At 40.3% G+C, this 13,703-nt stretch overlaps 1 protein-coding gene across 1 annotated transcript; it reads left to right on the top strand.

The window, feature by feature from the left end:
* The first annotated feature begins 40 nt into the window (after positions 1-40).
* LOC130179852 (plastin-1-like) lies at positions 41-13,311 on the top strand. The gene is made up of 22 exons (XM_056392949.1): positions 41-176; positions 370-534; positions 714-923; positions 1,237-1,891; positions 3,352-3,578; positions 4,032-4,122; positions 5,024-5,184; positions 5,275-5,404; positions 5,998-6,130; positions 6,562-6,643; positions 7,620-7,785; positions 8,131-8,273; positions 9,475-9,479; positions 9,861-9,882; positions 10,005-10,100; positions 10,367-10,568; positions 10,933-11,011; positions 11,789-11,903; positions 11,993-12,126; positions 12,280-12,403; positions 12,559-12,692; positions 12,803-13,311. Exons 5-22 carry the CDS (start codon positions 3,573-3,575, stop codon positions 12,939-12,941), a joined length of 1,962 nt encoding a protein of 653 aa, XP_056248924.1. The 5' UTR covers positions 41-176; positions 370-534; positions 714-923; positions 1,237-1,891; positions 3,352-3,572; the 3' UTR covers positions 12,942-13,311.
* Positions 13,312-13,703: the final 392 nt, after the last annotated feature.

Genomic DNA, 13,703 nt, shown 5'->3' on the forward strand with positions numbered 1-13,703 from the left:
TCTCTCTCTCCCTCTTCACACTGCAACTTTATTTGTGAGGGGAAAAATAACAAACATTAGCCATCTGCAGAAATGATGGTAAAACTATAGACCAGATGTTTTACTTTTACTCTACACCAGTGCAGAAAGTTATCATGCATTCAACATTTTACTTGGACCAAGTAAATCTGTAGTATGTAAGTACTGGCATCAAAATATCTAGCCTACTTAAAGTAGCAAAAGTTGAAGTAGCCTACATGTTGTCCAGAATGGCCTATTTCAGAATATCGTATTTTATACTACTGCATTATAATCATTGGTTCATCAGTGTGTAACCAACACATTAACATTGCAGATGGGCTTTTAACTAGTTAACAAACTGCTTGGTAGTTTAATGTTTATTCTGCAGCATGACAACCTTGACCTCAGCATCATGGAGTCACTCTAGGATCACATGTGGAGACAGAGGACACTGACAGCCTAAATCCACAGAAGAGGTGTGGCAAGTTCTCTAGGATGCTTTTAACAACTTACCTGCCAAGAACAGGATACAAGGTAAGGAATAGTTCCATGTTTTCACCCAATCTACCAGGTTTACAATAAGACACATGCACTTGGATCACTAATGATTTGTATCAGATGATTAATGTGTTAGCATAACGAATGAGTCATGTCTGATTACAAAACAGATTGATTTTTTTTTAAGTCGGGAAAACATATCCTGTCTGCTTCAGTTTCAGCGCCAACATGTCAGCGGCAGTTTGACCTCCATCGTCATTACTTGGGTCAACTTTTCTAACAATAACAGGAAGATCCTCTGTACTCCGGCAGCTGAGCAGCTTACAGTAATGTCAGACATCAGCTTGAGCAATCACTGCCTCCGAGTGGCCATGTCTTCACATTACAGCTGAATTTAAAAAAAGCATCAAGGGCTGGACATGCAGGTGGGTGTATGATGAATCTCACCTCCAACTGCCCCATACAGACAAGTAATATAGGACATATAGCCACATATATGGACATATATGTCCCAATATCAATGTGATGTTGCCTTATAAGTCACCTATAAGGAGATACATTATTATCACATATATGCATCCTCTGGATATATGAAGATATAAGTTTATAACATATAGGGCCTATGAAAAACCTGTGCTGTAGTTTACCATCATGATTTTTAATTATTGCATTTCATAATTAATGTACTGTATGTTTTCACTCTGTTCACTTTCCTGCACATGTGCTCTCTGGTGCCAGTGAATAATGCAGGAGGCTTATGAGAAAGTCTATGGCCAGCTGTTACACTTTTACACCAACAGCTGATCCCGGCTCAGGGTTTGCAAACCAAAACTGCGGCCGGTACATGGACGGCTGGAGGTGGAGCGCTTGCCTGAGGCCGGCGATGAGGAGGAGAGAGTAACCGGAGAGCACCTCCGAGTCACAGAGTGAAACTGGGCCGATCAGGTATCTGAGAAAGAAAAGACCTGAGGGGGAGATAGAAAGATGGAGTCACTTGGCTGCGTGGAGGCAAAATTAAGTTATTGTATGACTTTGTAGATCAGCTATGAAAATGTCTATAGGAAGCTTGTCGGAGGCAAAAGGGAAACATTCTGCACAGTCTTGTATCTAGGTTTTGGCAGATTATGGGACTGTGTGTGTCTTTTTGAGCAGAGATAGAGCTGAAAGGAGAGGTTGACAGGTAAAAACAGAGAAAAGGAGGGGAGATCGGAGCAAAAAAGGGATACGTTGAGAGAGAAAGGGGTTAATAATAAAGGAGGGATGTATATAGCAGGGGTTGGAAAAGGAGAATAAGGAAAAAAGGGGCCCAAAACTAGTCCTCAGAAAGCTGATTTTCTACTCTGGACTGGCCCTGCTCAGGACTCTAAGCCCCTCACCCTGCCTGCGACTGAATGTAAGCTCCTTACTTTTCTTCTATCCTTACATTACAGTTTTACCAAGCTATTCTCAAAAGCCTTTCTGCGCAATGTACAATTATTTAATATGAAAATGAAAAATATTAGAGAGAGGTTTCTAACCTAAACCAGCAGGTCGAATGACACTGATTTAAGGAGAGCATTGTGAGATTTTAAGAAGAAAAAAAAAAGGGGAGACAACAATAGAACAAAACAGGCATAGACGAGTAAATTTACAATTGTATAGCGCTGCTGTGTGTTGGACTAAAGAATGAGCGCTGCAGAAAAGTGGGAGTGTTGTTGGGAAGTGGGGCAGTTTAACCTAAGCGATGCAGTTGGCTCCATGCCTCAGGTTACAGGCCATTGTGTGGCAGTGAGGCAGACTGCACAGGCGAACACAGGCCTCATGTTTTAAACATGTTTGACAGAAATGCAAACTGCGAGCACGGTCCATTACAAAACAAGTGACAAAAGACGTCGTGACACGATAGAAAACACTCATCCCATTTGAAATGCTATTTTTCTACTAAATTGCAAAAGCACGACAAGACAGAGTAGGTTTATCATTTATTATATTTTATTTATTAATGTTATATTCATTCATTGAAATGGTCCCTTTAACTAATGATTATTGGAAAACTTCTGCCCTGTGCTGAGCCCCACAGGCAGCAGGCCCATCTGTCTTACAGTTAATGAATAATCATATATGTGAATAATTGTTAAATGATTTCGAATAAGTTTTGCTCTTAATAAAGGTAATTATTCATTTTTGCCATTGGTACAGTTTAGATAAACTGTGGTTAACTTGAAAGGTTATTTATTTTAAAGGTTGGTAAAGTGCACCTGCGGAAGCGATGCACAAGTCAAATGTAAAATCTCATTATTCAGTACTTATGGAAGAAGAGAGGTTTGCGCCTTTTGTTAGATTGGCTTTTGACCATTTGGTTACATTTGTTTGAATTATATTGTTACTCTAAGGTTTTACTTTTGCAAGATACATTCCAGCTGTATGTAAAAGGAAGGTGTGAACTAAACTATCACACTGACTCTGATTGAATTTACAAGTAAGATGGATGCATAGCAGAATTGGAATTGGGAAAGAAACGCATCAAAACTACAGATAAACTAAAATGGGCATCAATAAAACACAAATTGAAATTTGACGTTATTACAAAAACAAAACTAGAATCATGTCACGTTAGCTTAGCTTAGCATAACAAGTGGAAACAAGGGGAAATGGGCTCTGTACAAAGGTAACACTTGTCCCCACAGTGTGGCTTGTATCCCATTTTAGTCTTGTTTTTGCTCTTCCTACAACAGGTGAATGTATTTAATCAGATATGCACCTTGACTGCAAATCAATTGCCCAGAAGGGGCAAACAGAGGAACGTCTCTAGACAATAACATGATGACACAGCTGAGGCGTTAAATGTTAACTGTCAGACTACGCCTGTCCCAGGGTCCAGGCAGGACAAAGGTCCACTCTGTGCCTCACCTGAGTGACTCCACCTTGGAGAGATAACCAGCTCTGTAGCCTCTCCAGGCTCCAGCTTCCTCTCTGTCCCAGTCTGAAGCCTCGCAGAGCTCTGGAAGACGCCGCTCTTGTTGCCCAGGCCAGAGGGATCGGCACCGAGAGGCTTCTAACTCAAGCCAGGACCAACAGGAGACACACAGGCTCTTATGAAGGTACGTCTCCATTGTTGCCTAGTCGAGAAAAGAACCAGAAGGATCCTTTATTCTAAAATGCTAAGACCTCAGAGGTTTTATGTGGCGCTTATAAGTTGTTTAAACGTGCCTGCATGTGGTGTGTGTGTATGTGTGTGTGAATAGTTGGCAAATTAAAGCAATGTCAATGCTCTGCTGGCTGTGAGAAGTCACATGGCGGATTCCACTAAATAACCTGACACCTCTAAATTGCTTTTCTGCCTTTGTCTCATTTAACTTGTCGAGCTGGGTTAATATTCAGACGTTGAATGATTTTAAGTCTCTACATCTATAGTAAATATGTACCTTTGTGCCATTAAAATAAAGCCTGCCCCCTTTCTCACACTATATGGCTGAAAGCTTCCACTTTGTGTCCAGTATGATCCAAAACTGTGCGTGTGTGTGTGTGTGTGTGTGTGTGTGTGCGTGCTTCAGGTACACAAAGAAGAAACTACGATGGAGAATCATATCACACAGATTTCCCGAGAGGACCTGGAAGATCTCAGAGACGCCTTTAATAAAATTGGTCAGTATCACACTCACACTCACACACACACACACACACACACACACACACACCTAACCTGACGCCATCATTGAATTGAGGAGAATTGTGACCAAAGCAAAAATTTTACAGCCAACCCATAAAGCAGGCGATTATCTTATGCAAGAGATTTTTATTGCTCAGGGTGTTGAGCATATGTACTTTCTGTGTGTGTGTGTGTGTGTGTGTGTAAGGTATTTTCATATGCAATAATGAGACATTTCCAGCTCATTATCAGATACTCATCCTAAGTGCATGATTACAAAACAGATGCTGTCAGTAATATAAATAAAGCATATCAACTAAACATTACTACATGATTTACAGATGACATGCATGAAACAGACAGAGATTCTGTCCATGTCATCATGTTGTGAGCTTGACAGCTTTAAGTATGGCATCGTTTATTTGTGTGAGCATTGCATGAGCAGAAAGCCGAAGTCACCTGTGAGATTTCATGATTTATATAGCAAATATGTGAGAAATGAGTTCGAAGGATGTAATAAATAATGTCCAGTCTTGGCCAGTGCACATGTGGCTCACGTGAATATGCAGTGATGTGTGGGCATAAATTCAACATATATGGAGAACAAAGTTCACAATAGCTGTTTATAAACTCAACATAACTAATTAAACTCAAATATTATTCTTTATTCTCTCTTTAATGAGTACCAAATTACATATAGCTCTTTCCTGGAAACCATTAGGAAATTAATAGGAAATTAAAGACCCATTAATAAAGACATTTGTTTGTCTTTGCTCTTATCATCTATGGACTATGTTTACAAATAAGTATTATAAGTATCATAAGTTTCTGATTGATATATGTGAAGCTAGTTGACTTACTGTGTCTGCGCTCCTCTGCGTGTCTGCTTGTGTTCAGATATTGATAATAGCGGCTACGTGAGTGACTTTGAGCTTCAGGAGCTGTTCAGACAAGCGAGTTTCTCCCTGCCGGGCTACAAGGTGCGAGAGATCATCGAGACCTTCATAGCTGGAGACACCAACAAGGACGAGAAGATCAACTTTGAGGAATTTGTTTCTGTAAGTTCTGATAAACACGCTGAGAGCAAAATACGCAGACTCATACATCCAATCACACACAGCGAGTTACACAGCCCTGTTCCTGTTCAGATCTACCAGGAGCTGAAGAGTAAGGAGTTCAGTGAGACGTTCAGGAAAACCATCACAAGGAGAGATGGGATCCGATCCTTTGGAGGAACATCGAGAATCTCCAGCGAGGGAACGCAGCACTCCTACTCTGGTGAGAGAGAGTATCTGTCGTGTGTGTTAGTAATACTTTCATAATTACCACATTTGCTATTGACACTCATGTGCTCATACATTCATACATTATTCTGGAAAATAAATAGTCAGTGATCTTGAAAAACCCAGACAGCACTTGCAGCTGAAGGATTTGTATTAACCAGGTTTTATTAACCATTGTTTTGTCTATTAAACATTAGAAATGAGTAAAAAGAAAATAGTAAAAAAAAAAAAAAGGCGATTACTATTCCCTGGAGGCCACAGTGGCATCCGCAGATGACTTGTTCTGTCTGACCAATAATCTATAACCCAGAGATTTACAACCTGCTATCATATGAAATAAAGAAAAGCAGCAAATCTCGAGAAGATGGAACCAGTGGATTCATTTCTGCTTTAAAAATGGCGATTAAAGAATTAACAAAATAGTTGTGGATTCATTTTCTGTCAATCTACTAATGAAGTAGCTCTAGTGCATCCTAATGTGTGTGTTTGTGTGTGTGTGTGTGTGTGTGTGTGTGTGTGTGTGTGTGTGTGTGTGTGTGTGTGTGTGTGTGTGTGTGTGTGTGTGTGCGCGTGTGTATGTGTGTTTAGATGAGGAGAAGGTGGCTTTTGTCAACTGGATCAACAAAGCTTTGGCAAAAGAAGCAGACTGCGAACATCTGCTGCCCATGAACCCCAACGATGAAAGCCTCTTCACTTCTGTCCGCGATGGCATCCTGTTATGGTAACACACACACGCACACACTGAGATTCAATATTAGTGTTACAACAAATATCCTCTCTGCCATTTTATTGATTCCAATGAATGATTAAAAATAAAGATGAAAAACATGAGTTTTTCATGTTTACTCTTAATACATTTCATTGTGGACGTACACTGCCACACAGCTAGGATGACCATTTTAGTCCTTTATGTGGCAACAAAGGTTAAAGCAGGAATGGTGTGATCCCATTTTATTGTAGCTTTTACAGTGGTTCACTCCTCTTTCATTTTCTTTGCGCACATGATCGACATAGTACATTTGACCATTTGACCGAGGCGTATCACAGAGGGAGGATTACTTCATTCTTCAATTAGAGTCAGCAAAATCATGTCACTGACTCACTCCAGTCCTCACGTGTTCTCTTTTCCACACCCTCCTTGTTCTCTTTCAGCAAAATGATCAACCTGTCTCAGCCCGACACGATCGACGAAAGAGTCATCAACACGAAGAAACTCACCACCTTCAAAATGACAGTGAGTGGTAGCTAGTATAGTGTTTACCCACAACATCCATACATTGCAAGTACTGCTGAACTACTACTGAAAATTGCCATGCATCGTAAGATACAAATAAAGAGGTTTGCAAAAGAAGAACTGGCAAATTGACAATAATTGTGTTAAACAAAAAAGTCATAAAGTACTTGCATTATTATTAATATTGATGTATTAACACGAAAGCAGCATTTTAATCTCGTAGCTGCTTTTAGGTATCGCTTGTTTACATACTGTTAGGCAGTTTAATCTATTAAAATGCACCATATTCGATCTGATAATTATGTTTTGTGTGTGAATTCTTGATCTGCAGAGAAACCACTAACTCCAGCAGATAAATATAGAAATGTGAAAATAAATTTAGTCACGTAAAAAATAGAAGTACACAAGAAAAGTAACTCAAAATTACATTTAGGTACAGTACAACTAAATTTATTTATTTATTTTCCACTACTTTTAATTTATTTGGTTTAATTTGGCATTTAACTATACAATTCCTGTGACTCTAATTTAATGTAATGTAATGAAGTCTCGTCTTCCTGGTACAACTTTTAGCCAAGAGAATAACAGCTACAGTAAGTGTACATCTTTAAGACAAAAGACTGGTTATTCAGTAATGCTGGGCAGTGCAGAAAGAGCTTGTAATATATTAACTTTTTACTGCATGCTTCTGCTTTTTCATATTGTTTTATATCTCCTGTAATTCTGTAATTGCCTCCTCTGTGGAGAAGTAATGGAAGGAAGCGTAGTCTTACATATTTGGCCTTTTCTTTAGTTCGGAGTTTGAGTTTTGAGAGTGCTGCAGCTCAAATAAGTTAGTTATTATTTGGAGGATTCAGGCTGCAGTCTTTGTTTCTGCTGAGCTGTTACAATAACGGAAGTTGCAACAGTGCTGCAGTTTGGCTTTAAAATAATTTCTAACTTTGATGGAAAAGGAACGATTCGTTTGCTTTTGTAGGAGAATCTGGTCCTGGCTCTGAACTCGGCCTCAGCAATCGGCTGCACGGTGGTGAGCATCGACGCCCATGATCTGATGGCTGGGAAACCCCATCTGGTCCTGGGACTGCTGTGGCAGATTATCAAAGTTGGCCTGTTTGCTGATATAGAAATCAGCAGGAATGACGGTCAGCACACACACACACACACACACACACACACACACACACAAATTTTCAGAGCCCAAACCAACGACTTCACATTATGAAACAATTTGAACAATTAATCTTCAAAACTGTGGCAGATTAATTTGCTGCCGATCAACTGTTTACTTGACCCACTGTCTCAGATCTAACAGTGTGTATGATTGAATTTAACATATGAAGACAAATTCAATCAACAGTCAATATCAATATCACCCCCTATTATTATTACTTTTATTATTTGAGTTTTATTGTCTCAGTTTATGAACATTTTCTACTGAAAGTCTCTTGCTTTATTAGTGAACTAACTGCACTTCTGTGTGTCTGCAGGTCTCATTAACCTCCTGACAGATGGAGAACAACTGGAGCATCTACTGTCTCTCTCTCCTGAGGAGCTGCTGCTCCGTTGGGTCAACGATCATCTACACAACGCAGGGACGCAAACAATCAGCAACTTCAGTGACGACATCAAGGTGCCCTGCGGAACACGCACACACACACACACACACACACACACACACACACACACACACACACATTCAACTATACAAAGACATGAGTGTAATCCATCCCTTCTTGTGCTGTGCCACTGTAGGACTCGCGGGCCTACTTCTACCTGTTGGACCAGATCGCCTCCCAAGGGGAGAACGACTACAAAATGAGCGGGAAAATCGACATGAGAGGCCTCCATGTACGTCTGTTTGTTCCGTTAGGTTTTCAGATCACAGGGAGCAAATGTTAAATGTGAAACTGTGAAACAGACAAATGAGTATATAATAATAATAATAATAATAATAATCATCTTTGTATCTCTCTCTGTTTTATTACCCTGCAGATACAGTGTATGTAAATTACTACTAAATGAAGTGACCTCCCTATTGGACTCTGCTATGATTATGCGTACATAGTGTCTCTTCTGTGCATTTACATGTGTGTCTGTTTCATGTGCATGTGAAGGAGCCTGATTTGGATCAAAGGGCTGAGCTGATGCTGCAGCAGGCAGCCCGGCTGGACTGCAGACAGTTTGTTTCTCCTCAGGACGTCACATCTGGAAACAGCAAACTCAACTTGGCCTTTGTGGCTAATCTGTACAACATGTATCCTGCTCTGCAGAGAGCTCAGACCAACAGCAACGGCATAGACACTGTACACATAGAGGGTGAGATTACACGTGTCACTGAGCAAAACGTTGAGTCCAATATGGTCTGGCTGTATCATCACATGGTTTTGAATCTGTTTCAGACGTAGGCATAAAATACTGACATGTAGACACACACACACACTCAGACACACACTCAGATCAGAGCATGTACCATAATGTGAAGACACAGGGAACTGATGCCAGACACACAGTTCACATGCCAATAAAAAATCTGAAATAAAAAGTAATGTTTCAGGGTGTGACAGGTTATAAACAGCCATAAATCTATATTTACTGTATGTAACCTATAGCTGAACTCAGCTGTATGGGAACAGCTGGTAGAGAACATGATTATATTTGTCACATCTTCCTGTATTTCCAGCTGAGTCCAGAGAGGAAAAAACATTTCGCAACTGGATCAACTCTCTGGGCGTCTCTCCGTATGTCAACCACCTGTACTGGTATGTCATCGGTTACACAGCAATGTGATTAATCCTATCAGGGAAGGGGATGTATACTTGACATTCCTACAGTTACTGTACCTCTTTATACCTGAGCTGCCCAGTATAACCAGTAATGAGGCTAGCAGACAGAGGGTAGTAGGACTTTTGTTATCCGTGCGACTCAGAAATCAGGTGAGCAACATCAGCATCCTCTTTTAATACTATACTAAAGATTGGTTTTTAACAAATGGGCTTTTATTTATTTTATTTTTTTTAATGTCTCAGTTTATGAACATTTTCTACTGAAAGTCTCTTGCTTTATTAGTGAACTAACTGCACTTCTGTGTGTCTGCAGGTCTCATTAACCTCCTGACAGATGGAGAACAACTGGAGCATCTACTGTCTCTCTCTCCTGAGGAGCTGCTGCTCCGTTGGGTCAACGATCATCTACACAACGCAGGGACGCAAACAATCAGCAACTTCAGTGACGACATCAAGGTGCCCTGCGGAACACGCACACACACACACACACACACACACACACACACACACACACACACACATTCAACTATACAAAGACATGAGTGTAATCCATCCCTTCTTGTGCTGTGCCACTGTAGGACTCGCGGGCCTACTTCTACCTGTTGGACCAGATCGCCTCCCAAGGGGAGAACGACTACAAAATGAGCGGGAAAATCGACATGAGAGGCCTCCATGTACGTCTGTTTGTTCCGTTAGGTTTTCAGATCACAGGGAGCAAATGTTAAATGTGAAACTGTGAAACAGACAAATGAGTATATAATAATAATAATAATAATAATAATCATCTTTGTATCTCTCTCTGTTTTATTACCCTGCAGATACAGTGTATGTAAATTACTACTAAATGAAGTGACCTCCCTATTGGACTCTGCTATGATTATGCGTACATAGTGTCTCTTCTGTGCATTTACATGTGTGTCTGTTTCATGTGCATGTGAAGGAGCCTGATTTGGATCAAAGGGCTGAGCTGATGCTGCAGCAGGCAGCCCGGCTGGACTGCAGACAGTTTGTTTCTCCTCAGGACGTCACATCTGGAAACAGCAAACTCAACTTGGCCTTTGTGGCTAATCTGTACAACATGTATCCTGCTCTGCAGAGAGCTCAGACCAACAGCAACGGCATAGACACTGTACACATAGAGGGTGAGATTACACGTGTCACTGAGCAAAACGTTGAGTCCAATATGGTCTGGCTGTATCATCACATGGTTTTGAATCTGTTTCAGACGTAGGCATAAAATACTGACATGTAGACACACACACACACTCAGACACACACTCAGATCAGAGCATGTACCATAATGTGAAGACACAGGGAACTGATGCCAGACACACAGTTCACATGCCAATAAAAAATCTGAAATAAAAAGTAATGTTTCAGGGTGTGACAGGTTATAAACAGCCATAAATCTATATTTACTGTATGTAACCTATAGCTGAACTCAGCTGTATGGGAACAGCTGGTAGAGAACATGATTATATTTGTCACATCTTCCTGTATTTCCAGCTGAGTCCAGAGAGGAAAAAACATTTCGCAACTGGATCAACTCTCTGGGCGTCTCTCCGTATGTCAACCACCTGTACTGGTATGTCATCGGTTACACAGCAATGTGATTAATCCTATCAGGGAAGGGGATGTATACTTGACATTCCTACAGTTACTGTACCTCTTTATACCTGAGCTGCCCAGTATAACCAGTAATGAGGCTAGCAGACAGAGGGTAGTAGGACTTTTGTTATCCGTGCGACTCAGAAATCAGGTGAGCAACATCAGCATCCTCTTTTAATACTATACTAAAGATTGGTTTTTAACAAATGGGCTTTTATTTATTTTATTTTTTTTAATGTACTGTATATGTTTTTTGTTCTTATTTTGAAGTTAATTCCCTTCAAATGGTGCCATATAAACAAAGGTTATTATTATTATAGTAATAGTAGTATTCTACTGCTAGACATTGAGCAGGGAGTTAAGTGCCTTAGTTAAGGGTTATAGCTGAATGTTATTACACAGCTTCACTTAACCTCCTAATCTAAAATGAATCATTCATTTAAATGATATTGTCAGGACTGTGAATGTGCTGTGTCCTTGAGTTCATGTGAATCTGGTGGGAAGTATTGAATCCTGCAATGGTTTAATTATTAATTGTCCTTAAAGTAATCAAATATAATCACATTGACTCTAAAATATAGTTAAATTGTGTTAGACGCCCTGACAACAGCCCCACCTTTTTATGTACAAGCCCAATAATGAGTAACTCTTTGAAGTTTACTTTCAAAAAGTTAGAATTAGTTATTACATAGTTAATCCGAATTAGTGATGCTGAATTGATTCTCCTCACTTTATCTGTGTGTGTCTTTCGCAGGGATCTGTGTGATGGTTTGGTGATTCTGCAGCTTCATGAGAAGGTTAATGTGCCTGTGAACTGGAAGAAAGTCAACAACCCACCTTATCCTGTCCTGGGAGCAAATATGAAGAAGGTACAGATATCTGCAAACATACAAGAGAAATGCATTAAAAACGTTTCTGTCGGTAAATAAAAGACGTGTAATTCTTTCACATGTTCAAGCTGGAGAACTGTAACTATGCTGTGGAGCTGGGCCGGGATGTAGCTCACTTCTCTCTGGTTGGCATTGGAGGAGAAAACCTGAACGAGGGGAGCCACATGCACACCCTGGCACTGGTCTGGCAGCTGATGAGGAGGTACATGCGCCGTCCACAGCCGCGGGACATGTCACTTGCCGTAGTCAAAATTGTTTCTGAAAGAGAGATTGTCCATTTTCATCTATTTCATTGGTTGGAATACAACTGATCTTTGTACAGTTTCAGTTATCGCTTCTGCTTGTTGTCTTTCAGGTACACATTGCTGGTTTTGTCAGATTTGGGTGATGGAGAGAAAGTTGGAGATCAGATTATCCTCACCTGGGTCAACACCATGCTGAGCCAGAAACGCAAGGACACACAGATCAGCAGCTTCAAGGTGTGTGTGTGTGTGTGTATATGTGTGTGTGTGTGTGTGTGTGTGTGTGTGTGTGTGTGTTGTTTGTGTGTGTGTGTGTGTGTGTACATGCATATTGTATTTGTGCAAATAGATGGCTACATGTGCATTTGACCTGGTTTTCCTGTTCTCTGCAGGACAAACTGATCAGCACCAGTCTGCCAGTAATCGACCTGATTGATGCCATCGCTCCCGGTACTGTCAAGTGGGACATGGTGAAGCGAGGAGAGAAAGGAGTGCTGAAGGATGAAGATAAACTCAACAACGCCAAGTAAAAATCAAACATTTCAGCTGGTTTTGTTCCCCTTTTCCCACCACTTTGTATTTGTCACTTGATCATCATCTCCTCTCAACTCCTCTCTCTTCCCATTCCTCTCCCAGGTACGCGATCTCATTGGCCCGTAAGATCGGAGCTCGTGTTTACGCCTTGCCTGATGATTTGGTCGAGGTGAAACCCAAGATGGTGCTGACAGTGTTTGCTTGCCTCATGGGCCACGGTTTGAAAAAGGCCAACCGCTGAAAAGAAAAAATTAAAAAGACATGAACAAACCTGGGAACCAACCACCAACGTACTCATTGCAACATGTTGTTTCCACTTGCTATCTCTTTGACTTTTGTCATCTTTTTCTCATCATTGTAATTCCTTTTTCTTTGACCTTGCTGAGAATATCCAACAGAGGCATTTATATTCTGTTCATGAAAAGAAGCTCTTAACTGTTCTTTGCTGTATTATCTAATATGCTCTTACATCTACTTATTTCTTTAACTTTAGCAGTTGATACACACAAGCAGAACTGTACACCCTTTTCCTTCAGCAATACTTTAAGTCTGTAAATGTTGTGCATTGAAATATTGCCTATTTAATTATTAAAATTAATCTATTAAATGTACGTAACAGCTTTGTACGTGTGTGTTGTCAGAACATTCAGAAGTTTAAATCTGGTAGATTATAACATTTGTTAGTCCATGAGTACATAACCACATCGCTTTAATTGAAACAGTTTTGAATCTATTATCATTTTAGACTGTTTATGCTGGTTCATAATTCTGGTTTGTTTGGGGAGATGAACACACTGTTGGTTGTTCATGCTGGGTCAAAGGGGTATTATTATTTTTTCAATAAACCTAGCTGCTATGTTTGACTTTCACACATTAAATTAAATGATGAGTGTAACATTAGCTGCTAATTCTGGCTATCACAAATTAAATACTGATGTGAGATGAAACAATGACAGTCACCTTACCTGCCAGTGTTGGCTACAAAACAAGATAGTAAGGTAAA

Source organism: Seriola aureovittata, chromosome 13 (assembly GCF_021018895.1).
Source record: "Seriola aureovittata isolate HTS-2021-v1 ecotype China chromosome 13, ASM2101889v1, whole genome shotgun sequence".
Taxonomy (NCBI): Eukaryota; Metazoa; Chordata; class Actinopteri; order Carangiformes; family Carangidae; genus Seriola; species Seriola aureovittata.